At 45.5% G+C, this 24,218-nt stretch overlaps 1 protein-coding gene across 1 annotated transcript; it reads right to left on the bottom strand.

The window, feature by feature from the left end:
- Window positions 1-1,639: 1,639 nt before the first annotated feature.
- On the bottom strand, window positions 1,640-24,028 carry map3k9 (mitogen-activated protein kinase kinase kinase 9). Its single transcript, XM_013137551.4, has 12 exons — window positions 23,216-24,028; window positions 19,953-20,170; window positions 17,992-18,187; window positions 14,220-14,400; window positions 12,797-12,945; window positions 12,107-12,282; window positions 10,338-10,578; window positions 9,916-10,044; window positions 9,288-9,408; window positions 8,345-8,457; window positions 6,791-7,693; window positions 1,640-6,536 (listed from the first exon to the last, which is right to left on the bottom strand). The coding sequence occupies exons 1-12, from the start codon at window positions 23,652-23,654 to the stop codon at window positions 5,917-5,919; spliced, it is 3,486 nt and encodes a 1,161-aa protein (XP_012993005.2). The 5' UTR covers window positions 23,655-24,028; the 3' UTR covers window positions 1,640-5,916.
- Window positions 24,029-24,218: the final 190 nt, after the last annotated feature.

The following is a 24,218-nucleotide window of genomic DNA, read 5'->3' as shown; positions in this document are numbered from 1 at the left end:
ATATTTGGTACAGAAACCTTAGTTTGCAATTACAGAGATCATACGTTTCCTGTAGTTCTTGACCAGGTTTGCACACACTGCAAAAGGGATTTTGGCCCACACAGACCTTCTCCAGATCCTTCAGGTTTTGGCTGTCGCTGGGCAATACAGACTTTCAGTTCCCTCCAAAGATTTTTCTATCAGGTTCAGGTCTGGAGACTGGCTAGGCCACTCCAGGACCTTGAGATGCTTCTTACGGAGCCTATCCTTAGTTGCCCTGGCTGTGTGTTTCGGGTCGTTGTCATGCTGGAAGACCCAGCCACAATCCATCTTCAATACTCTTACTGAGGGAAGGAGGTTGTTGGATCTTGCGATACATGGCCCCATCCATCCTCCCCTCAATACGGTGCAGTCGTCCTGTCCTCTTTGCAGAAAAGCATCCCCAAAGAATGATGTTTCCACCTCCATGCTTCACGGTTGGGATGGTGTTCTTGGGGTTGTACTCATCTTTCTTCTTCCTCCAAACACAGCGAGTGGAGTTTAGACCAAAAAGCTCTATTTTTGTCTCATCAGACCACATGACCGTCTCCCATTCCTCCTCTGGATCATCCAGATGGTCATTGGCAAAATTCAGACGGGCCTGGACATGCGCTGGCTTGAGCAGGGGGACCCTGCGTGCGCTGCAGGATTTTGATCCATGATGGCATAGTGTGCTAATGGTTATCTTTGAGACTGTGGTCCCAGCTCTCTTCAGGTCATTGACCAGGTCCTGCCATATAGTTCTGGGCTGATCCCTCACCTTCCTCATGATCATTGATGCCCCACGAGGTGAGATCTTGCATGGAGCCCCAGACCGAGGGAGATTGATCGTCATCTTGAACTTCTTCCATTTTCTAATAATTGCGCAGTTGTTGCCTTCTCACCAAGCTGCTTGCCTATTGTCCTGTAGCCCATCCCAGCCTTGTGCAGGTCTACACAGCTCTCTGGTCTTGGCCATTGTGGAGAGGTTGGAGTCTGTTTAATTGAGTGTTGACAGGTGTCTTTTATACAGATAACAAGTTCAAACAGGTGCAGTTAATACAGGTAATGAGTGGAGAACAGGAGGGCTTCATAAAGAAAAACTAACAGGCCTGTGAGAGACGGAATTCTTACTGGTTGGTATGTGATCGAATACTTATGTCATGCAATAACATTTTCTGGATTTTTGTTTTAGATTCCGTCACTGACAGTTGAAGAGTACCTATGATAAAAATGACAGACCTCTACATGCTTTGTAAGTGGGAAAACCTGCAAAATCGGCAGTGCATCAAATACTTGTTCTCCCCACTGTATATGCTTAATTCTGATTCAGACCGTCTGGGTTAAGATGTATGATTCACTTTGGTTCGGACCGTCCAGGTAACGATACATGATCCATTCTGGCTCAGACCTTCTGGGTTAGGATATCTGATTCATTCTCATTCAGACCATCTGGGTTAAGATCTGTGATTAATTCTGATTCAGACCGTCTGAACGACCTCAATGGGCCCCTTTGTTGGATAAAAAAGGGCCCAAAAAATTCTCCTAACTTTCTCCTAAAAATTACAGACCTCTACATGCTTTGTAAGTGGGAAAACCTGCAAAATCGGCAGTGTATCAAATACTTGATCTCTCCACTGTATCTTGTTTTCTGAATCTTTTAATATGACAGTGTCAACTCAAACACTCAATAGCATAGCATTCCCATTTCAAGTACTGGTGTCACATGACCCCCACATCACTGCTCAGTGTTTATTGGTTGGGTTTCAGAATCAACAAGGCAACAGCCCCCAATATGATAGCTAATTAAAATAAATCAAATTCCAGTGGCTTATTCTATCGCCTATCTAACAACAAAATTGTTGTAATTGTGATCTCGATGGCAAGACTCTATGGCAAGACAAATCATTCACCAAAGTTTTGTCAAAAAAAGGGACAGTGCTGTCTAAGACACCACATGATTAGCTAACAGTCAAGTCCCTCAACTTCCTTTTTGGGGGACCATAAAGGTAAGAGCACAGTTGCCTATGCAGCAGCATAATGTACTACAGTAACCAGAATGCTCTGCAAATACAGCCTAAACACATATACAAATGTGTCAAATAAATATATAGAACAGCTGGTAGACACAGTACCAGTGTTAGGGTCAATTTACTTTCAATTCCAATATCAGCACATCTTATCAGCCACTGTTCTGAGTCTGTGCATCTCTCCTTATTGGGGATCCCCAATGATCATCATTAGCATATAGAACACAATAATCAATCATTATTATGTACATTCTTATACGCAGAATTCACAATAGATTAATTCACATTGGAGTCATCCTGATAACACACGACACTCCGTTGATAAAATCATTAACCTCAGCTGACAGAATGCATGAAACTCAGTTGACAGAATGCATGAAACTCAGTTGACAGAATGCATGAAACTCAGCTGACAGAATGCATGAAACTCAGCTGACAGAATACATGAAACTCAGTTGATAGAACGCATTAAACTGTTACAAAGTTAATGATCCAATACTGATAGAGCAAAATGTATGTTGGCCATCAATCATCTTTTAAAATAGAGAAAATGTGTGCTGTGTGGAAAAAAAGCAATGGCGAACAAGAAGTTTGGAAGACTCGCAGCCCACCAGTCTGTATTAATTAAACTTTGTAAGCATCTCAACAGCATGGTTAAATGAAGCAATGAGCCACAAGGGGGTGTAGTTTATGTCCAATACACCATGGCTAAGAGCTGTTCATAGAAACAATACATCTCATATTTCCTGGACACAGTGCATAGACGTGGTATATTGGCAACATACCACAAACCCCCATGACGCCTTATTGCTCCTATAAACCTGTTACCAATGCAATGAGAGTAGTACATGTGATGTCATAGCCATGGTACCATACCATGGCTATCTGCCAATCAGCATTCAGGATTCGAAGCACCCGGTTTACAATACTGCATACTCCTTTCTTGTTTACTCATAACGCTTACATTTGTTAATCTTGCTAGATAGTAGCATAGCTGCATCTTTAACAGCTGAGGAATGCCTTGTTTGAAGTGCAGATTACACCTTTAATAAAGCCCCTTACAGCAACACACAACAGTTGGAAAAAGGTTCAAACTAGCACTTCTTAAAAGCAAAACGGACACAAAAATAAATACAAAAATAAATAAATAATCAAATAAATACATTACAAAATACAAATAAAAAATATAAATGAATGAATAAAAAATCAAACTACAAAAACGCCACCAGGGCCTGTTTCAGTAGTGAAGTCCTTCACAGAAATAAACTGCACACATTGGGTCCAATCTCCAGTCATCCACAGCTCATGAGATGTTAGTTACATACAGAGTAATACATGTTTTGTTAACACTTTAGACTTAAACCAGGGCCATGTCATATGGTTTTCTACAAAGCAGGTTCAGATACTTAGCCAGCTAATAAAAAAAATAACCCCGATATAACAGTTTTCTGATTCATTAAAGAAAGGTACATTTAGATGGAGTTTGTGTTTATGGTTACTGAGTCAGTTATTAGACCATGCCCATTTCAAGCATATAGCTTTTAACAATATTTTGGCTGATCAGTGACTGATCTTTGTTTTGTAGCATTCCCCTGTGTTCGTGTTCTTTGCGGTCTCCATTGCCGCCCAAAGCTGGGCTCGAAGAATGACCAATGAAGAGGAGGTGCGGTAGCAAAAGTAAACATTGGCAATGGACCGGTTTGATAGACAAGTTTTACAGACCAGTTACAGGCCAGGCTCATCTTTCTATACTGTCGACAATCTAGTGAACATTCTCAGGGAATCCATGTACTCACCGATCTAAGACAAGGCATGTACGCTGTATTTTCTACAAGCCCCATTTATACTATAAATACTTTGTCCCGATCTTGTCCATTTATATGATTTTAAAGTCAGATCACAATGCATCTTTGAATTGTCCACACCTGTCAAAACATGCCGGCATGATCAGAATGTGGCTACATTAGCATCGGGTATGGGCGGGGCTTCACAGGTCTCGGTTGGGACCAAATACATTTCATTCTAGTACATTCAGAAAGAGAACCGATTTCCTAATTTCAGGGCTTAGTTGAAAAGCATTGAAGATAAATGTCAGCTCTGTTGGGGTTGGAAGAAGTCACAATTAAAATCTCTTCTCATGCTCCAATGGAAGCACATTTTGCTCCAGCCTTAGGAGTCTAATCCCCGAAGATGCTTAGATTACATTTTATACCATTAATGTGTTGTACATTAAGGATGAGAAGGCCAATCAGAATGAATTTTTTTTTTAATATAATTTTGGGTCTGATATCTTCGTAGATAAACGTGGTAACTGGTCAACTGTCACCTTGATGAAAAAAGCAGAATCCTTTCTGTGTACTTTCTGAATTGACATGAAACTGAGCTCTACCCTGGTCAAACGTTCACCACATCTCTGTGTATAATTTGCTAAAGCCATGTGGCAGCTGGGAGCGTTGGTGGTGAAGTGTTCCTTTACAAACATCCTGCTCATCTGGATATTTCTGGGAGTGTTCCATGGTGAAGAAGACAGAAATTGAGGTTGAGTCCCATCTGGCACCTTATTCTCTCTACTGTGTGCTACTTTAGACAAGGGCCCTTGACAAGAGCCTTTGTCTAAAGGGTTGTGGTACTAAAAGGGAATAGAGCACCATATGGGACATAGAGATAGGGTGCTCAATCCTAACAGAGGTAAGGAAGCGAGGCAGCAATGCAAGAAGCAGCCCACTACTACGACAGAAAACATTCAGATGCGACCGAGACACAAAGCTATTCAAGTGACACAGGGAGTGGAGGTTTAAGCTTGCAAGAATATTACATTTCTATAAGTAAATGGAGAAATAATAAACAAACTCAAGATTTACATTCATGATGCTTCCCAAAAGTGCACTTGTTAAAAATGCACATTCTTGAAGTCTTGAATACAAAGTAAAGGAAAAAAGCTTGGTTAAGTTATCAGTCAGCGCCTTTGCGTTTCACTGGATGCAAGCCATCATCCCAGCAAGCAGCACTCCAGCCATAGCAACAGCTTTTTATAGAGACTCACAGTAAGCCTTTGTAGACAGACGGATGGAGCCGAAGATTTAGAGGTGGGCCAAATTTTGGGTTTTAGAATACTGTTTGAAATCTAGACGTTCAGTTCACACAGCATGGTTCTAATACTGCCATAGAGTGTTCTTGTGTAATGTGAATGCATCATAATGCAGGAACCTAAATATGATCCTCAACAGTTAGTTTACCGGTCTAGATATGGCACCTGTCTTTGGGTGAGAGAAGAAGCAGTCATATAGACCAAAGAAACAGACCATTCTGTTGCAGCATGAACAACACTAGAGACTCGTAGTCTTTTTACGGTCCTAGGGGAGGACCATGTTGGGTGTTAAAGAAAGGATTCTATGTCAAGACACCAACACAGACCATATTGGGATAGAACCAAAATCCATATTGGTACTAGGACCAGTATTCAGGCTGTTACAGTTAGGACCAGAATCCAAACCGGAATATCTAGGACTAAAATACAGACTGGTGCGGTTAGGACCAGAATCCAGATTGGTATAGTTAGGACCAAAATCTTGACTGGTGCTGTTTGGTCCAAGATGGGTGCGATTAGGACCAGAATCCAGATTGGTGTAGTTAGGACCAGAATCCAGATTGGTATAGTTAGGACCAAAATCTTGACTGGTGCTGTTTGGTCCAAGATGGGTGCGATTAGGACCAGAATCCAGATTGGTGTAGTTAGGACCAGAATCCAGATTGGTGTAGTTAGGACCAAAATCTTGACTGGTGCAGTTTGGTCCAAGATGGGTGCGATTAGGACCAGATTCCAGATTGGTGTACTTATGACCAGAATCACGACTGGTGCAGTTAAGACCAGACTCCAGACTAGACCGGGTTAAGACCAGAACCCAGACCGATAATGGTACGGGGAGCATTTAGGGAACTGAGGATCAGGTTTGCAGAGAGGGAGGGTCGGGTCCCGACACTGTTCCTCATCCTGTTGGTCCAACAGGCTGTCTCCCCTCCCCCGCGGGGATGCTGAGCAGGGTGTGGGGGGCTCCATGGGAGTGGCAAGTACCTCCACGTCTCTGGGCTCCATGGGATGGCTTAGCATGGGATATCCCCTAGGGGTTTCCAGACTGTGTCCTCTCCTTGGGGAGGGCGTCGGCGCCTCCAGACTGTGTACTCTCCTAGGGGAGGGCGTTGGCGCCTCCAGGGGCGTAGGTAGTGTGGTCATGTCCCGGCCAAACTCCACCGTAGGTGGGGTGTCTGTACTAGTGGTGTGGGCGGGGGAATCTCCCAGGCCCTGCCCCGCTCCTCTGCCCCTCCCAGGTGAGTTGCCCAGAAAGACGTCACAGCGCACCCTGGGTGAAGGGCGTGGCCTAACCAGGAAGTCCAGGGTTTTTGGTCGTTCGGGAGGGCAGCGACGTCGAGGCGTGGGGGGAAATACCAGATTTGGATCTGGCAGCCGGGGAACTTCAGTTACATCATCTCTTATTCCCCTGAAACCTCCAGCTGTTTGGAAGAAACACATAATTTTTTAAAATTAAAAACAAAGAGAATATAGACTGGTACTCTGATTAAAGAGCAGAATTAACACATCTCAAATCAACAAAAATGTCTGTAGGACTGGGATTGTTTCTACCTGATAGTTAATTACACCCACTTGGTGTCCCAGTTCTGAATCAGGTACCTCACTAAAAGGAGATAATGAAAACCATCCCGGACCAAAGCAGGCCAGTCCTGCTCAAGGAGAACAGTATGCCTACCTTTGGAGTCCAGAGTTGCTCTGATGGGCAAGAGTAAAGGCTGGACGTGGGTCGGCGTGGAACGTGTCTTGATAGCTCCGTCAGAGGGGGTCCGGTGTAGGCTGCGAGAGGAGGGCAGGGCGGAGGGGAGATGGGTCGGGGTGAGGGACTGCCGTGGGTGACGCTTGAAGCTCTCCAGGTGTGTGTTGACCAAGGGGTTGAGCGGGGCATTCTGGAGTAGTGGCTGGGGGTTAAAAGGTGCGTTGTGTCGGAGCTGGGGCGGGGCAGGAGCCTGGACAGGGGCCTGAGGAGAGGCAGAGCGGTAGACCAATAACTCCTCACTGTCCGACCGCAACAGAGAGCGCGTCGAGGCGCAGTCCGACACAGACGACAGAGACAGCAGCGTGAGGGAGGCGGGGAACATTCCGCTGCCCACCCGCTCTACCGCTGGGGTTGCCGAGTGCTTCAGGGGGCTCTCCTTGTCACCTCCCCGTCTAAACAGCTTCCGTGTTGGGGGACTGGTGCTGCGCCTCTGGCCCCCTGATCCTGTCCGGTGGAAGAACCCCTCCCAGCGAGGGTGTTTGCTGCCTTCCCCGGGCCCCTCAGTACTAGATCCGGAGCTATTGCCAGGCTGGGCCAGAGTCATCATATTGAAACCCAGTCCCACTGCGGCCAACAAGGCGCTGCAGCCTAGCAGTGCCAGCTCTGACCTCCCCCGACCTTGCCCACCAGGACTCCTCCTACTGGGGGGCGTGTCCGGCGCTGGGATGCTATGGTTACTGGGGCAGTACTCCCCTCCAGCTCCACCTTCATTACCGTCAGCAATAGACCCCTCCCTGTGGAAGGGGATGCAGAGGTAGGATTGGCTTGGGGATGCCTTTTCCTCTACCTCCTGTTCTGTGGTGTAGCAGCAGTCTTCGTTTTCTACAGAGAGGAGATGAAGAGGGATTTACTGAATATATACACCTTGTTGCTAAAACACATGTCCTTATTCATGTGTGTTTGGTGGGTCTTTCTCAATCAAGGTCCTGGGGACCCAAATATTTTTTTTTCCCTAATACTGCTGTATGCTAAAACTACTGTGTGCTAATATTGATATATGCTAAAATGGCTGTGTGCTAACATTGCTGTATGCTAAAACTGCTGTGAGCTAACAATTAATGTTTGCTCACACTGCTGCATGCTAAGACTACTCTGTGCTAAACCAGCTATGTCCTAGGCTGGGCTAGTACCAGCCCTTTGACTTCAGATTATCTAGTCCTTATCCATCTCTGAACCTTGCTATTCAGGTTTTTATTCATGTCTGATGATATATTATTACTTATTGACCTATCATTATGTTATTTTAATCATCACAGACTTCGATTGTGTTTTATTTTAGTCTCTATTGATCATTGATTGTGTTATGTTAGTCCTTATTAATCTTTGTTTGTATGATTTTAGTTCCTATCGATCTTTGACCCAACCGGTTTTTACGGATATCAAACTTAGCTTTAGTTTTTCCCCTGAAAACAAAACATTGGAACTTAGCCTTAAGCCGCTCTTTTACAACTGCTATGCTATGTCAAACCATACCCATCTCAGTGAGGCTGGGTACCCCTGGTACAGCAGGGCTGTTTCGTGGGGACCTGCGCAGGTTTGGGGCACTACAGGATCTCTGCCGGCTTCCCTCCGGAGGAACCTTTACGCTGAATGAAACAGGAGATGAAAAACAACCAGTGGGTTTTTATCTGGTTTTGCCTACAGACCCAACGTGAACCAGGCTTGTCTGGCTTGTGACCAATTTTTTCACCAACATCAAATATAGCAGTTATTTCTAATTCATATAGGTTGCTTCCAAACAGACTGGAGAGAGATGTTTTCATGAAACAAAACTTTTTTTTACAGATTTGTATTTTTCTTTTACAATAATTCTGTTTTACAGATGTCCAAACAACAATTATGACCTCGTTGTAAAAAACCCATAGCAGCTTCACACTGTATCACGCCAAGCCTTTCGGTTGGTTATTACAACGCTTCCTCAACCAGGAGGTTTTCTCCGGAACACCCGATTGAGGTGACCAACCACGTTTACAATCACGACTGTGCTCACAGGAGCCAAAGGTGCTCACAGATCCAACAAGACAAGACAGCCCTGTCTGATGTCCACCCTTTGTGTTGTTAAATCAGTTTTACTAAGCCCAAGCACTGTTGGTATTCCATGACCTGGATTAGTATACCTGCCTACTATGATAGAGTTGTACTGGGAAGCAGGGGCACCCAGACATCGAAATCCAGTAAAAGCTCTCCAGTGGCTCCAATGAATTATATCTTATGTAACAGAATGTCTTGTATCAGAAAAATATTCAATTGTCTAGATGTTGGCACAATACCATCTACAAAGTGCTGTCTATGGAAATCAAGCTGTCTATCCAGATTCCTTCAATTCTTGGTCTGACTTGTTATAACCAGCAGAAAGGTGTGATACAGTGTGAAGCCGCATCAACAATCAACCTCTAACACCTGAGCTTCCCCTCACCTCTCATCTGCACTGTGCTCTCTGTGGGAGCCCCTGGTCCGTCCTTTCTTCCGGGAGCCTCTCTTCTCCTCTTCTTCCTCCAGCCGACCCCACCCTTTACTCCCTTCTCCTCCAGGGGTTACTTAGAAACGTTGTGGAGGATAAAATCAACCCAGTGTATGGAACATTACCCAAAACAAGTTAGCCAATGAGTTATTCTGTTATATGGTGAGAGCTGGAATAAGATTGAAATTGTATTACTTATTACACATGGCATGCAATTAAAACAGAGTTTTGTGCTGAACAGCTACAGTAAATGCAATCAATTGTCAACCCTTGTGAAGAATATCAACTGAGTGTGCATTAATCTGGATGAGAAACTGTTTAATAAACATTATTTTAAGGACACATTTTTGTCCAGGTGTTACAGAGAACAGCTAAAATGTGTATTGTTCTCAACCCTACCAGACGCAGATAGCACAATTACTGTTGAATTGAACACATTTGACCCCAGGAAACCAACACTTTTTCTAGAAACTGACCAGGGAATTGAACCAGTCACCTTTCTGGTCTATCTATCGCCCACAGTGGACATATTGTTTGGCTGGATGACTCTTAGACCTGGTTGTGAATTTGGTTGAGGACTTACGCTGGATGGCTCTTAGGCGTGGTAGCAGTGGGGCCTGGGGACTTGTTGGTGGGCTGGAGATGCTGCCCAGTAAACTCTTGCGTCGGTCGTGTGACGGAGAAGCCTGCACTGTGATCTTGTGCTGGAAATCTAGAAAAGGGGGCAAAAATAAGAGTCTCCGTAACCCAGATTCTGACCAGAGATACTACACTGGCCAGAGATTTTGACCAGAGATAATACGCTGGCCAGAGATTCTGACCAGATATACTACACTGGCCAGAGATTCTGTCCAGAGATAATACGCTGGCCAGAGATTTTGACCAGAGATACTACACTGGCCAGAGACTCTGACCAGAGATACTACACTGGCCAGAGATTTTGACCAGATATACTACACTGGCCAGATATTCGAAACCAGCTAAATCTCCAGGTGATATACATACCTGAGGGCAGGCTGATCCTGTTGCCATCTTTTAGTTTGAGGCGCGAGCGTCGAAATTTGCCCTGCCTGCTCTCTACGCGGGGTTTGTCCTGGTACAGCTGGTGGATGATGACGTTCAGCTCCCTCTCCAGGATGTGGATTTCCCTCTCCGCCAGCTCCTGCTCCCTCCTCCTCAGTGCCTCCTCCTGACTTTTCTGCTGCAACGCTGCCCGACTCAGTTCCTCCTCCCATGAACGCAACTCCTGGTACAGACAACACACATAAACACACACATTGCAAGTCTGCGATTTCTGGCCACTAGTTGTAAAAGTGGTGCCATCGAGCCAAAAAGCCCCCCCCCCGGAAATTGAGCCCTATGTCATTTAAGTGTGGAATGTCTTCAAACCCAACAGCTTTCATACTTGGAAATGATTGGCTAGCTGAGGTACAATAGTGGTTTAACTACAGATTGTGTATATACAAACAAAACATTACACATCTGCCCCAAAAATATTTTGTTGATTGCAAAAGCCCCAGACTCCATCTTTTAGAGGAGCCCCGGATCAGTCAGATGTCACAGGCTCACTGTGAAACCTTTTCTAAAAGGCAGGCTCAAACCGGTCTAGACCTGTCGTGCTGAATAGCCAACTCCTACAGATAGGACATTTTAATATCCCTCATAATCCCACAGAAACTGAAAATGTGAAGTGTCAGTGGACAATAATTAACAGATGTTGTTTGCAGAGTCTGACATCATAAGGTGGAACTCACAGTCATCAGAAGCCTCACTAAATACTGAATAAACTGCAAGTTTGCATGTCCTGCTGTTCAGGGGACCCTGCATGTTCTGCTGTACAGGGGACCCTGCATGTCCTGCTATTCAGGGGACCCTGCATGGTCTGCTGTATAGGGGACCCTGCGTGTTCTGCTGTATAGGGGACCCCGCATGTCCTGCTGTATAGGGGACCCCGAATTTCCTGTTGTATAGGGGACCCCGAATGTCCTGCTGTACAGGGGACACTGCGTGTTCTGCTGTATAGGGGACCCCGCATGTCCTGCTATTCAGGGGACCCTGCATGGTCTGCTGTATAGGGGACCCTGCGTGTTCTGCTGTATAGGGGACCCCGCGTGTTCTGCTCTATAGGGGACCCCGCATGTCCTGCTGTATAGGGGACCCCGAATGTCCTGCTGTATAGGGGACCCCGAATGTCCTGCTGTATAGGGGACACTTCATGTTCTGCTGTATAGGGGACCCCGCATGTCCCGCTTTATAGGGGACCCCGAATGTCCTGCTGTATAAGGGACCCCGAATGTCCTGCTGTATAAGGGGACCCTGCATGTCATGCTGTATAGCGGACCTAGAATGTCCTGCTGCATAGGGGATCCCACATGTCCTGCTGTATAGGGGACCCCGCATGTCCCCACATGTCCTACTGTATAGGGGACCCCGCATGTCTTGCTGTACAGGGGACCCTGCGTGTTCTGCTGTATAGGGGACCCCGCATGTCTTGCTGTACAGGGGACCCTGCGTGTTCTGCTGTATAGGGGACCCCGCATGTCCTGCTGTATAGGGGACCCTGCATGTCCTGTTTTATAGGGGACCCTGCATGTCCTGCTGTATAGGGGACCCCGCATGTCCTGCTGTATAGGGGACCCTGACTGGTGTTTAGCATGACATCCACCAAGGAACAAGCAATACAGCACAAACAGATCTGCCACCAGTCTATAATAACCATCCTGCCTATAAAATGATGCCTCAGAGGTCCCAGAAGCTGTCTGAAATCCGCTTGCCTTTTCCTTGACCCTGAGCTGGTCGAACATCTCCTGGATCTCCATTTTCCAGTCGTCCTGCAAGGAGTGGAAGGACTCGGCCGGCATCTCAAAGAATCCCGACTCCTCTATAGTCGTGAGCTGGTCCAGGATGCTGGTGAAGAGAGGCCGCATGTGGGGGTCTGGACTCCAGCAGTCTGGACACAAGAAGAAGAAGACCATGACGAAGATGACATGGCGCTTAGAGAACAACGACAGATATATGTGATGTCTTATATTTGTATGATTATGAGTCAGAATTCAGACTGACCTATTTGCTTGACTCAATAAATTTCAGTTGTCTGTGTTGTAGTGAAAACAGCATTGTTCTCTATACTGCTCTGTAAAAACTACTTCAGCAACAAGCTAAAGAAAATACAGTCAAATCTGACTTTAAAGGGTTTTTCTGTCTATACAAAAATCACTTTTGGATACTTGGTATATTCTGATCAACTGATTTCTTCCTGTAAATACCACATTAATGCTCAATACGAGACATCAAGTTAATAGTTTCTGCGTTTTTTTTCCCCCCTGTGTGGTAAAATACTTGGAAAGCATTTTTCAGTAAAGATGGTTAACCGTCCCAGAAAATAAAAAGGCTTGGTAAACCACTGTTCTTCAACAAATAGGTGGCCTCATGCCCAAATACAGGCTATTTTAAACACCAATTACCTTCCATAAGACGTGCAAAAGGTTCTGGGCAGGTGGAGGGGATGGGCAATGCTAGCTTGTTCATGGCCACTCCATAGGCCACCGCGAGACAATCAATGCCCCTGAACGGAACCTCGCCTGTGAGCAGCTCCCATAGAAGGACACCGTAACTAGAGGGTCAGTAAAAAAGGAGAGATGGAAGAATAAAAGGTTATGGCAGCAGAAACATAAATAGTATATTTACAGCCTATTTTTATAACCCATATGGATTGTAGCTAGCATTCCCATGCTAGCCACCACGCCGCAACATTTCTGGCTCATGATTCGGATGGCGGCACGAGGAACTGGATGTTAGCTGAAATGGGCTGGCACATGCGCTATTCTTCATTCCTCGAAAAAAACCATTATATTCCTTTAATTATTTATATCCTGCTGTCATCAGGATCGGCAAGAGACAGAGAGCAGAATGCAGCAGAGCAGAAAGCAGAAAAAAACTATTATTTTTGCAGAAAGCTTAAATACAGAGGAAGAGAGAGTTGACAGCGAGGGCACTGTGTATTCATTCCACCCCCGCAGGGACACAGAAACAGCCTCCCACCATCCAACCATCCAACCATCTAGCTTCCTGCCAGGCAGGTATTTCCCACTGAAAGACCTGGACACAAGCCCTCCGACATGGTCCATAACAAGAGTGTGCTGCACCACAGAAAGCCCCTGTGGGGTGTGCGTCTGGCCAAAAAATGCACTTTCTTTCACCCATCTCTAATTATTGGATCCTGAGATGTGAGGTGTGGAGACGGCTGTGTAGATTACCAAATAATTGTCTTGTTAGTTGTTCATAGTCTGTTTTTGGTGTTTGTGCAGTCGTCAATGCATGGTGTGTCATACTGAGTACTCAGTTGTCATATTGAGTCATTATACTGAGTCATTATAGTAAGTCAATATACTGAGTATTTATACTGAAAATGGGATCGTCGTACCGAGTACTGAGTATTTACACTGAGTATTGAGTTTATATGTTGAGTGTTGAGTCGTTCTACTAAGATATTGGGTCTTTATGCTGGGTATTCTGATAATTTAATTGTTATACTGAGTATTGAGTCATTATACTGAGTCATTATATTAAGTCATTATACAGAGTCATTATATTAAGTCATTATACTCAGTGCACAGAGTATAAAGGGATTAAATGTACTGTTGGGTAATTATAGTGAAAACTGAGTCATTATAACATAGTATTATAAGGACATTTTAACTTGGGTCTTTTCCCTTACAGAACATGTATCAATCCAGCTGTAACCAACTAGCTCAAATTAAGATCCTATATTTACACTTCACTCAAATAACTCATCCAGTCCAGCTCTATCTTAATGAAAGAGAACACTCAGGATTTTTCTGCCTTCCGCGTTTCATCACTTCCTTCCCCGGCCCTGTCCCCGCCCACCTCCAGACATCGCTTCCCTTGGAGAAGGTGGAGGAACGGATGACCTCAGGCGCCATCCAGGCATAGGTGCCGGCAGCAGACATCTTGGTGGTGCGGTGCCACTCCCTCGCCAGGCCAAAGTCTGTGATCTTCAGCGTCTTGTTGCTCAGATCCTCCATCTCTACCTTCTCTAGGATCAGAACTGGAGAGGAGTTCGGAGGTCACAGATCAGAGGTCGCAAGGATGGTTGGGTGTGCAGGTGGGGTGGGCTGGTGGTGTGGTTTTGTGGGCTGGTGGGGTGTGTGGGTTAGTGGGGTAGTTGGGCTGGTACTGGGTGGTTGGGTTGGTGGGGGGGGGGGGTGTTGGTTGGGTGGGCTGGTGGGGGGGGGTTTGGGCTGGTGGGGGGGTGGGGTGGTGAGACCGGTGGGGTTGTGGGTTGGGCTGGTGAGGTGGTTGGGTGGGCTTGTGGGGTGGGTGGGCTGGTGAGGTGGTTGGGTGGGCTGGTGGGGTGGTTGGGCTGGTGGTTGGGCTGGTTGGGGGGGTTGGGCTGGTGGGGTGGTTGGGTGGGCTGGTGGTGTGGATTTGTGTGCTGGTGGGGTGTGTGGGTTAGTGGGGTAGTTGGGCTGGTACTGGGTGGTTGGGCTGGTTGTTGGGCTGGTGAGGTGGGTGGGCTGGTTGGGGTGGTTGGGCTGGAGGGGTAGTTTTGTGGGCTGGTGTAGTGTGTGGTTCGGGTGTGTAGTTGGGGCAGGTGAGGTGGGTCGAGGATACAGGTAATGACAGAAGGTAGGAGGGTTTAGAAGGATGCAGGTAGTTTTCATTTTAGGTGGCAGGATGGTAAGATGGAATGATGGAATGATCGGAGGATGGTAAGATGACAGGAGGGCAGGATGGTAGGATGGAGGAATGGAGGTATATCAGGCAGTCATCCAAAATCGAAACAATTAAATTATTAAATGTAAATATTAAAAGTAACAATATCTAATAATAACAGCAGGGTAATAATAAGAGTGATGAAAAGGGGGTTAGAAGTAGGCAGGAAGGGAAAGAACTAAGAGAAGAGAAGACATGAAATGTTAAGGTATAAAATGGAAGAACACTGAGAACAAAACCACTGGCCGCGATTCATCTTCAGTTATTTTTCACCACAAAAAGCACACACACACACACACACACACACACAGGTTTGTCTTTCTCTCCTTGCGGGAACCTGAGACCTAACCCAGAAATGTATGTTCCATATTTCCAAAAAATCTTTTAGGATTTATTATCTCTACACTATTTTCACTATTTACACATACAGTATCTCACAAAAGTGAGTACACACCTCACATTTTTGTAAATATTTGATTATACCTTTTCATGACACTTTGCTACAATGTAAAGTAGTGAGTGTACAGCTTGTATAACAGTGTACATTTGCTTTCCCCTCAAAATAACCCAACACACAGCCATTAATGTCTAAACCGCTGGCAACAAAAGTGAGTACACCCCTAAGTGAAAATGTCCGAAATGGGCCCAAAGTGTCAATATTTTGTGTGGCCAAAATTATTTTCCAGCACTGTCTTAACCCTCACCAGAGCGTCACAGGTTGCCAATGGAGTCCTCTTCCACACCTCCATGATGACATCACGGACCTGGTGGATGTTGGAGACCTTGCGCTCCTCCACTTTCCGTTTGAGGACGTCCCACAGATGCTCAATAGGGTTTAGGTCTGGAGACATGCTTGGCTAGTCCATCAACTTTACCCTTAGCTTCTTTAGCAAGGCATTGGTCATCTTGGAGATGTGTTTGGGGTCGTTATCATGTTGGAATACTGCTCTGAGGCCCAGTCTCTGAAGGGAGGGGATCATGCTCTGCTTCAGTATGTCACAGTACATGTTGGCATTCATGGTTCCCTCTGTAAACTGTAGCTCCCCAGTGCCGGCAGAACTCATGCAGCCCCAGACCATGACACTCCCACCGCCATGCTTGACTGTAGGCAAGACACCCTTGTCTTTGTACTCCTCACCTGGTTGCTGCCACACACGCTTGACACCATCTGAACCAAATAAGTTTACTAATAAGCCTGTTCTGAGTGGAACCTGTCCTGTTAAACTGCTGGTCTTGGCCACCGTGCTGCAGCTCAGTTTCAGGGTCTTGGCAATCTTCTTATAGCCTACACCACATTTATGTAGAGCAACATTTCTTTTTTTCAGATCCTCAGAGTGTTCTTTGCCATGAGGTGCCATGTTGAACTTCCAGTGACCAGTATGAGGGAGTGTGAGAGCAATAACACCAAATGTAACACACCTGCTCCCCATTCACACCTGAGACCTTGTAAGACTAATGAGTCACATGACACCGGGGAGGGAAAATGGCTAACTGGGCACAATTTGGACATTTTCACTTAGGGGTGACCTCATTTTTTGTTGCCAGCGGTTTAGACATTAATGGCTGTGTGTTGAGTTATTTTGAGGGGACAGCAAATTTACATTGTTATACAAGCTGAACACTCACTACTTCACATTGTAGCAAAGTGTCCTTTCTTCAGAGTTGTCACATGAAGATATACTCAAACATTTACAAACATGTGAGGGGTGTACTCACTTCTGTGAGATACTGTAGATATGGACACAGTCCCATTGGCTACTAGGGAGATCTACTAGTTTGTTAGTAGCTGGATGGGACAATAGGTTTTGTAGATATGTACGGGGCTTCCACAAAAATAGTCTAAACCGGATATATGAGTAGGCTAAAGTAATCTTGGTAAGAGGATGAGTTGAAATAACTGAAGCCAGTGTCTAGTCTAACGCCCCATTCAAACAGAATTTCCAGTTTAGCATAAATATGCAGTGTGTTTACTAGGAAATGTGTTTATTAGGGAGTGTGATTAGATTGAATCCCAACCAAAATGTTTTCTGAAGTCAATTAATCCACCAGATGCCTGGAATACACAACCACCTGTATAGGTAAACCACCAGAACCTCACCTGTATTTGCCAGGTAAACATTAACCTAATGATGACAACAGGGGCTATCTAGGACAGACCTGTCCCCTTACTGAATAAATGATGCTATTGGCTTACCGCAACAAAACAGCCAATCACTGGCAAGGCAAATCACAACAACCAGCCAATGAGAACCGAGAAACTGTCTGCCAGTAGCTGATAGGAAAGCAAGGACTAACCGTGAGACAAATCCTGTCTAATAGGCTTTGGGTTTAAGGGATCTAGCAGAGTTGACCCCTCTCTCTCGCTCTACAGACACAAGTCAATGCATGCAAGAACACACGCAGGCACACACACGCACATACACAAACCTCTTTTTACTTTTTATACCTCTGCATGCTCTTTAGTTCATCATTTAGCTGGGTTGTAATTGGGATCGATTTCACGTTCATTTATCTACTGCGTATAAAAGCAATTGCGTTATGTTTCTCCCGCACCTTGGATTATGAAAATCAACTATAATCTACTTGAGCTCTTCTAGTGTTATTACAATATTATAAGAGACACACTTTAAAATGTTGCCACTGCAATAATGTCTGTTACTATTGCTGAACTGACAGAGGGTTATTTCTATCTTAGAAGACATATCAAAACAATGCTTTTACTCTTGCTTCACTTGAGGCGTCCGTGGGTATGACGTTACAAGAGCAAAAACCTTCCCACTGTCGTTGTACTTATTGTACTAAGGGGTTCTTGATTATGATGTTATTACGATGTCATAGCAGAAACAGTGTTCTTACTGTTGCTGGACTTGAGGTCTCTGTGTATGATGTTATTACGATGTCATAGCAGAAACAGTGTTCTTACTGTTGCTGGACTTGAGGTCTCTGTGTATGATGGGGACAATGGCTTCACAGTGAAGGTACTGCATGGCCCGGGCGATCTGAACAGCCCAGTCTACCAGGGTACATGGTGGGATACGTTTCCCTGACAACGCTCGGTTCAGTGGTCCTCCACGGGCGAATTCCATCACCAGACATAGAGTCGGTTCCTGGAGACACACCTGGGAAATTAGAAAAATGGAAATCAATCAACCAAACGATCAACCAACACGTCAATTATTTTTCAGTGAAGACATATGTACATATTTAGATTATAGGAATGCTGACTACAAAGGTGCTTTGGGATTTAACAAAATCAATTAATATGAACAAACAAGATGGATAACTATATTTGGTATGTACATACGTTTGACTAATGGGCCTGTGAGCCTTGCTATTGGCTGTACTGCAGTAGAATATCCATATAACCTACGTAAGTATTTGCATTAAGTTTTTGTTTCAGTTTCAGACAAACAACAGCCCATGCCTTGACTCAAATAACATGGTTCAGTATTGTAGATGCCCACTTATTGAATGTGTATATTGAGTTCATGTACAACAGACCACAACATTCTACAACATACTTCAAGTATCTGATTGAAACATAATACCCTCCTCAAAGTTCAAACCACCATCAAAAATAAAAACCAAATAATTTATTTATACGAGCAATTGTATTCGAGGGGCATCGCTCTAAAAGAAAAGGTATGAATGCTTCCTTCTGTCTCCATTATCTGCATTATGTTTATAATAGAGATTGTCATTCATCGCCATTTTATCTGCATTATCTGTCTTTATTGTGGATAATCATCTTTCATTTTGGACTTTCTTTTGCAAGGAGGACAACAACACAATCTGCATATAATATCTCACAGTAGTGTCCTCTAACTGAAGCCCTAGTTTGGCACATCATTGACTATAACGTGCAAAAAAAATTTAAGGAAAAGAACATGGCCTGGTTTGACTCCAGACAGACTGGGAGAACCACCCAGGCTTACATACGTTGACCCAGACACACGTTGTGTCTTATAAATCCAGTCTGATGCCAAAGATACATTGATAATGTATTGACATAAATGATCTAAATGCTTCTCATAACGCTCTCTGTGATCTGCATATATATTTTCAGAACTTGGACAGACGCAATGGACAGACACAATACTCCAGATGGATTACTCCGGACACAATACTCCAGATGGATTACTCCGGACACAATACTCCATATGCAATACTCCAGATGCAATACGATCCATGTTATCCATGCAGTCTTTTGCACTGTTCAAACCACTACTTACATACATCACAGCATAACGACCAAAGAATATCCACGTGCTCACAAGTGGCTGAATAACTCTGACTCCCATCCAGTTGCAGAACCCTCCAGATTAAAATAACAAGATTAAGAACTCCAGAATATTGCGATAATAACACTGTGTTCTGGGTGTCTATGTGTTTGTCCAGTTATTGATTTGTCCACAATGTTCATTCTAAATTGTTTAAGTATTTTTATTTATTTTTTGAAAAGCTGGATGCCAACTGAAGTGTAAAGTCCTCTTGTATTGATGTTTTGATTGGGTCCAAACTGAGAATAACCATCAAATCCATTGTGGAGTCAATAGCAGAGTTGCTGGACAAATTGGTTTCATTCAAACAAATAAATAAATAATGATACACGTCTAAATCAATCCAGGTGATTCTCTCTTGGGCCATCTAAACACACAAAACTGTGTTAGTTAAGACATTGTCTGAATTCTAAAAAGCATTCGTTTAACTTTATTTTGTAGTGCAATACTTCTCATAAAATTGGTATGCTATAGTAACAACACCAAAAACAGATTTAAGAAACAAATAAAAGTAAAACATTTTTTAAATACTATTTAGACCAGAGCCTGAGTGGAATAAGATGCCAGCTGGGAAATAACCCATGCACCACCACCTAATTCTTACCCCAAGCAGGGCCATGATGTTGGGGTGGCGCAGCATGGCGAACAGCTTGGCCTCCTGGCGGACACTCTCCAGGGTCTGTCCCTCCTCCTCGTCTGGGTCCCGCCTCGCAGCCTTCACTGCCACCTCAGTCCCCCGCCAAACGGCACGGTACACCTTCCCAAAGCCCCCCACTCCAATGATCTCCTCCAGGGTGAGCTCTGAGAAGTCCACCTCCAGCACTGAGAGAGAGGAGAGAAACAGTGAAGCAGCGCCCAGAACCTCTGGCCTGTAAATAGAGGACCTGCGTGAATGTAGCCTATTGGAACCAGGCTTAGGTTCTGCATGATACGGACCAACGTGAACTGGACTGGAGGACTTGTGATGAGGTTGTCCTGTCTAAACTCCTAACATCCTTGACACCCTCAGCCAAAGGTGGTATTTCCCCTTGGCAACATAATAGTCAAGAAGTGGGTTATTCCTGTGGGAGACCCTAGTTTGAAGCCCTCCATTGACAGGTATTCATGACAGAGGTGTGGACATTTTCAGAAATTAGGACTTAAAATGGGTAGTTCAGGATTTCGGCAATGAGACCCTGTATCAACTTCCCTATCCAGATAAACTTGTGGGTACCAGTTTTCTTATGTCCCGAAAGATGGAGGTTAGAGGTAGTTGCATGGCTGAATGCAGACTACCGCCAGTGAATGTCTACAGGAAGACAAAACACTTGCAGTCAATGCTTGTTCGCAGTTGCACAAACGTTCTTCAAACTGCACACAGAGACATATAAACGGAGTGCACTTTTTGAACTGACTCTGTAGAATTACATAAAGGATCTCTTTTCAAAATCCTGAACTACCAAGGCAATGTGGGTCCAGGATAGAAAGGTTCAGACCATTTCACGATGAAAAGCGTTTGACAGATTAATTGGAGCTGTTTGCTAACCTGCAGAGCTGGTCTCTTTGTTAAAAATTTGTCCTTGTCATACAAAAAGGTATGGGGTTTTAGAATCCTCGCCTTGACTTTTGTATTATGAGACTAGGAGACGATATATAGGACAGACTATCATCCAAATCATGGCAGCTATGTGGTGGAGCAATCATGTGTACAGGTCTTACATTATTTTGTGGACAGAAAGACCTGTGAGGGCCTTTACTAGAGTGAAATCACTATGACAGATGTTGCTTCTACAATTAAACATGTCCAGAAATCGGCTTGTTTTATTTCTCATCTTATTAATGCCCCAGGAAATCATAATGTTCAAGACTTAATTAAAACCAAATTGCAGCACAATGACAGCGTCCAGTAGAGTCTTCCACTGTTTGGTAGTAAACATCAATGCGGTGAGGCACTAACCGTCCGCAAAGCAGCCCAGCCTTGATAAATATTTCAGTGGAGATGTTGTACAGTATGTTACACGAAAGTAGGCCAGTCAGCCATTCAGACAGCCGCTTGAGATACGTGGGGGGACGTGTCCAAAATGGCAAATTCCCTGAACCCCTGTACAGTGCAACACTTTCAACCAGGGTCCACTGGGTTCCAGATCAAAACAGTGCCCTACACAGAGGTAGGGTTCCACCTAAAACCGACAGATGTTGAATGCACAGTACAGGGCTACATTCAGTAGGGGACTTGGATTAAAGCTGCTGCTTCATCCACACTTCCTTACTACTAGAACCACAATGGTCAGGTCCACAATCAGGCCTACTGGTCAGGTCCACAATCAGGCCAACTGGTCAGGTCTGTAATCAGGCCTACTAGTCAGGTTCACAATCAGACCTACTGGTCAGGTCCACAATCAGACCTACTGGTCAGGTCCACAATCAGACCTACTGGTCAGTTCCACAATCAAGCCAACTGGTCAGGTCTGTAATCAGGCCTACTAGTCAGGTTCACAATCAGACCTACTGGTCAGGTTCACAATCAGACCTACTGGTCAGTTCCACAATCAGGCCAACTGGTCAAGTCCACAATCAGACCTACTGGACAGGTCTACAAGCAGACCTACTAGTCAGGTCCACAATCAGACCTACTGGTCAGTTCCACAATCAGACCTACTGGTCAGTTCCACAATCAGGCCAACTGGTCAGGTCTGTAATCAGGCCTACTAGTCAGGTTCACAATCAGACCTACTGGTCAGGTCCACAATCAGACCTACTGGTCAGTTCCACAATCAGGCCAACTGGTCAGGTCTGTAATCAGGCCTACTAGTCAGGTTCACAATCAGACCTACTGGTCAGGTCAACAATCAGACCTACTGGTCAGTTCCACAATCAGGCCAACTGGTCAGGTCCGTAATCAGGCCTACTAGTCAGGTTCACAATCAGGCCTACTGGTCAGGTCCACAATCAGACCTACTGGTCAGTTCCACAATCAGGCCAACTGGTCAGGTCTGTGATGTGAGTGGTAGGCCCGCTTGCTAGTCAGCGATTGCTAGTCTCTATGAGAGACTTTAGCTGGAGTAATCAGAACAGTGTTTTACAAGTAAGGCTCCCTGAAAAAAACTGTGCTTGATGATGTCTATAGTGTAGGTCTGAGCAGCATTGTGCTACTGATTCTTCTCACTATGCCGGTGTTAAGACAGGCCGTGGCAGTAGGAATTATCCATCTGCAGACCTGTTACACCCAGGGCCGCAGCGTAATAATATGCAGGCCGCCGCCGCTTCAGTTAGCAGCTTATTGATTCCTCAAACTCATGTACTTACCACCGGCCAATGAAAGTATGCCATTTGTATCGTGCACATCACGCATTCCATTACTGGAGCATCCTCAGCATGTGGTACCAGGGATGCCGCGACGCAGATACGGAGGAAGGCGAGGACGAGCCTGCGCCTCAGTTACAATGAGCTAGGCGGGGTGTGATAATGTTGCGATGAAAGCACGAGGCAGGGCTCGAGGCCTTGTTCGTGGAAGTGAAACGTAATGGTGCCTAACCTGTCAGACATCGCGATGGTGAACCCTTTTAACAATGTTAGCGGACTATTATCCACATAGGCTTTCTGTAGCCATCACACACATTTTCTTTAATGGTCCCCCTTGGGATTCGAACGCTCAAACTTGGCGTTGCAAGCGCCAATAACTGTCGATTAAGACACACGGGACGGCTATGTGGACATAGATTCTAACATGTAAGGTTTTGTAGCCAAGACTAGTGGTAGCCTGTCGCACCTAGATGACAGTGCATGAAGTAGTGGAGTTTCTGAAAGCCGGGCTAATGGTTCACAATGAAACATGCCAACGTGAGTGATAACGAGAGCCTTCGGTATGCACAATAAGCGTCTACTCACTATGCAGTGGAGGTACGCAGTAATCAGGGTACTCCTCCGCTGACGTGTCCCTGTCCCGCATCTTCTCGGAGAAGCCATTCCCAATACTAACATAATTGCTTGGGAAGATGCCGACCCGGTCCTCGATCATCCCCGTCCACCAGCCCTCGTCCCCGGACACTAAAGAGTCCTTCGACAGCACCTCCACCAGGTCCCCCTTCCGCAGGCTGAGCTCGTCTTCCGCTCCGGCATCATAGTCGAACACTGCAGTCCAGTAGCCGGAGAGGCCCGGTGCTCCCGGTCCCCCTGCTGGGGCAGCGACGGTCTCACTGACAGCCTCCGTGACAGTGCCATTCTCCGGCCAACAGAACGCTTCTTTTTCCGTACCATCTGGAGGAGAGGAAACGTACCCTGCGCTGGGACTCGGGCTGTTGTCAAAAGTGGGTTTGGAGACATCCATTGAAGCGATCCATAGGGGCAACCTGGTCGTGGATTACAGGGTGCAAGCTGCGGAGCTCGTAGCGTACACCTGTCGGCCGCGGGACGGGAGGAGGGTCGCAGCGCCTTGGGTACAAAGCCGTCCCGGCCACGGTGAGAGCTATTAAGCAGCCTACAGAGGCTAATCCCGCTGCAGCGTCGCCGCTGCTGAAAACAGCCGTGCTCTGCTTCTGCAGCATTCATTCATCGCTGTGGTTTAACCGACCTCTACGTACCTCCAGGGCCAAATCAAGAATCACAATTCCTTTTTAGGATTATCCAAATAGGTTCATCCGTTCTCAACGGCTTCCTAGTTCCACCCTCCATCGTTAAACATTCCCTGTTCCACTATGCCTGCTGGTGATGGGCCGCTCGCTCGGGAACGGCTAATTATGAACGGCTCTTTTGTGTGAACGTTGGGAGCCGAATCGATTTGGTGAAAGGAGCCGTTCATTTAGCCTCAAAATTTGATTACTTTTCTATCCCGAACTGTAATTATTTGCAGATACGTTGCACACGTATGAATTAATTATTGGGTATATGCACT

The sequence above is a fragment of the Esox lucius genome, chromosome 15 (genome assembly GCF_011004845.1).
Source record: "Esox lucius isolate fEsoLuc1 chromosome 15, fEsoLuc1.pri, whole genome shotgun sequence".
NCBI lineage: Eukaryota > Metazoa > Chordata > Actinopteri > Esociformes > Esocidae > Esox > Esox lucius.
Note: the sequence above shows the minus strand (reverse complement) of the source record. Positions and strands in the feature narration are given on the sequence as shown.

Bases quoted from the DNA above. Each gene is read 5' to 3' on its own strand.
- map3k9 (XM_013137551.4), bottom strand. From the start codon at position 23,654: ATGGATGTCTCCAAACCCACTTTTGACAACAGCCCGAGTCCCAGCGCA. The intron at 20,171-23,215 runs GTGAGTAGACGC...CCTCTCTCTCAG, and splicing joins CTGCGTACCTCCACTGCATA to TGCTGGAGGTGGACTTCTCA. The intron at 18,188-19,952 runs GTAAGAATTAGG...CTAATTTCCCAG, and splicing joins ACATCATGGCCCTGCTTGGG to GTGTGTCTCCAGGAACCGAC.